Raw genomic sequence first — 634 nt, 5'->3', positions numbered from 1 at the left:
GCAGCAGGCCGTCCAGGCAGCCGGTGCACGCGTCCGCGGCCCCGAGGCAGGTCCGGCAGGGGTGGCTGCAGGCGGCGCAGCTGTGCCCCCCGGGGGCGGCATACTCGCCGGCCGGGCAGGCGCTGGCGCACTGGCCGCCGGACAGGAGCCACCCGTCGGCGCAGGCCGTGCAGACGGCCGTGCATGCCGCATCGATGGGCGCGCATGCCGTGCAGTGGTCCGGACAAGCGACACACTGGCGGGAGGCGGCGCAGGGCTGCCACCCGGCCGGACAGACGGCAGCGCATGTGCCACTTGGGGTCAGGTACTCGGCCGGGCGGCAGGTGTCGCAGGCCGTCGCGCGGCTGCACGTGGCGCAGGATGCCTCGCAGGGCAGGCAAACGCCAGCCTCATCGAATGTCCCGGCCGGGCAGCTCGAGAGACAGGAGGACCTATAGAGAACGCGCTTGTCCGTGCACGACGTGCACTCGGAGGACTCGGGGCCGCTGCAGGTGGAGCAGCTTGCGTGGCAGGGGAGGCACGCGGCATCCTGCTGGAAGGTCCCCGGCGGGCAGGCGCCATAGCAGCGGCTCCCCAAAGCCAGCGGGGCGGCCGGGCCGCAGGTGAGGCAGTGCCCCGGCTCCGGCCCGTAGCA

The 634-nt window shown here is 74.3% G+C and overlaps 1 protein-coding gene across 1 annotated transcript; it reads right to left on the bottom strand.

The window, feature by feature from the left end:
* Positions 1–29: 29 nt before the first annotated feature.
* On the bottom strand, positions 30–619 carry H696_06194 (hypothetical protein). Its single transcript, XM_009499938.1, has one exon. It carries the CDS (start codon positions 559–561, stop codon positions 301–303), a length of 261 nt encoding a protein of 86 aa, XP_009498213.1. The 5' UTR covers positions 562–619; the 3' UTR covers positions 30–300.
* Positions 620–634: the final 15 nt, after the last annotated feature.

Source organism: Fonticula alba (genome assembly GCF_000388065.1).
Source record: "Fonticula alba strain ATCC 38817 unplaced genomic scaffold supercont2.27, whole genome shotgun sequence".
Taxonomy (NCBI): domain Eukaryota; order Rotosphaerida; family Fonticulaceae; genus Fonticula; species Fonticula alba.
This window is presented reverse-complemented; position numbering and strand designations above follow the sequence as displayed.

Bases quoted from the DNA above. Each gene is read 5' to 3' on its own strand.
- H696_06194 (XM_009499938.1), bottom strand. From the start codon at position 561: ATGGCGCCTGCCCGCCGGGGACCTTCCAGCAGGATGCCGCGTGCCTCC.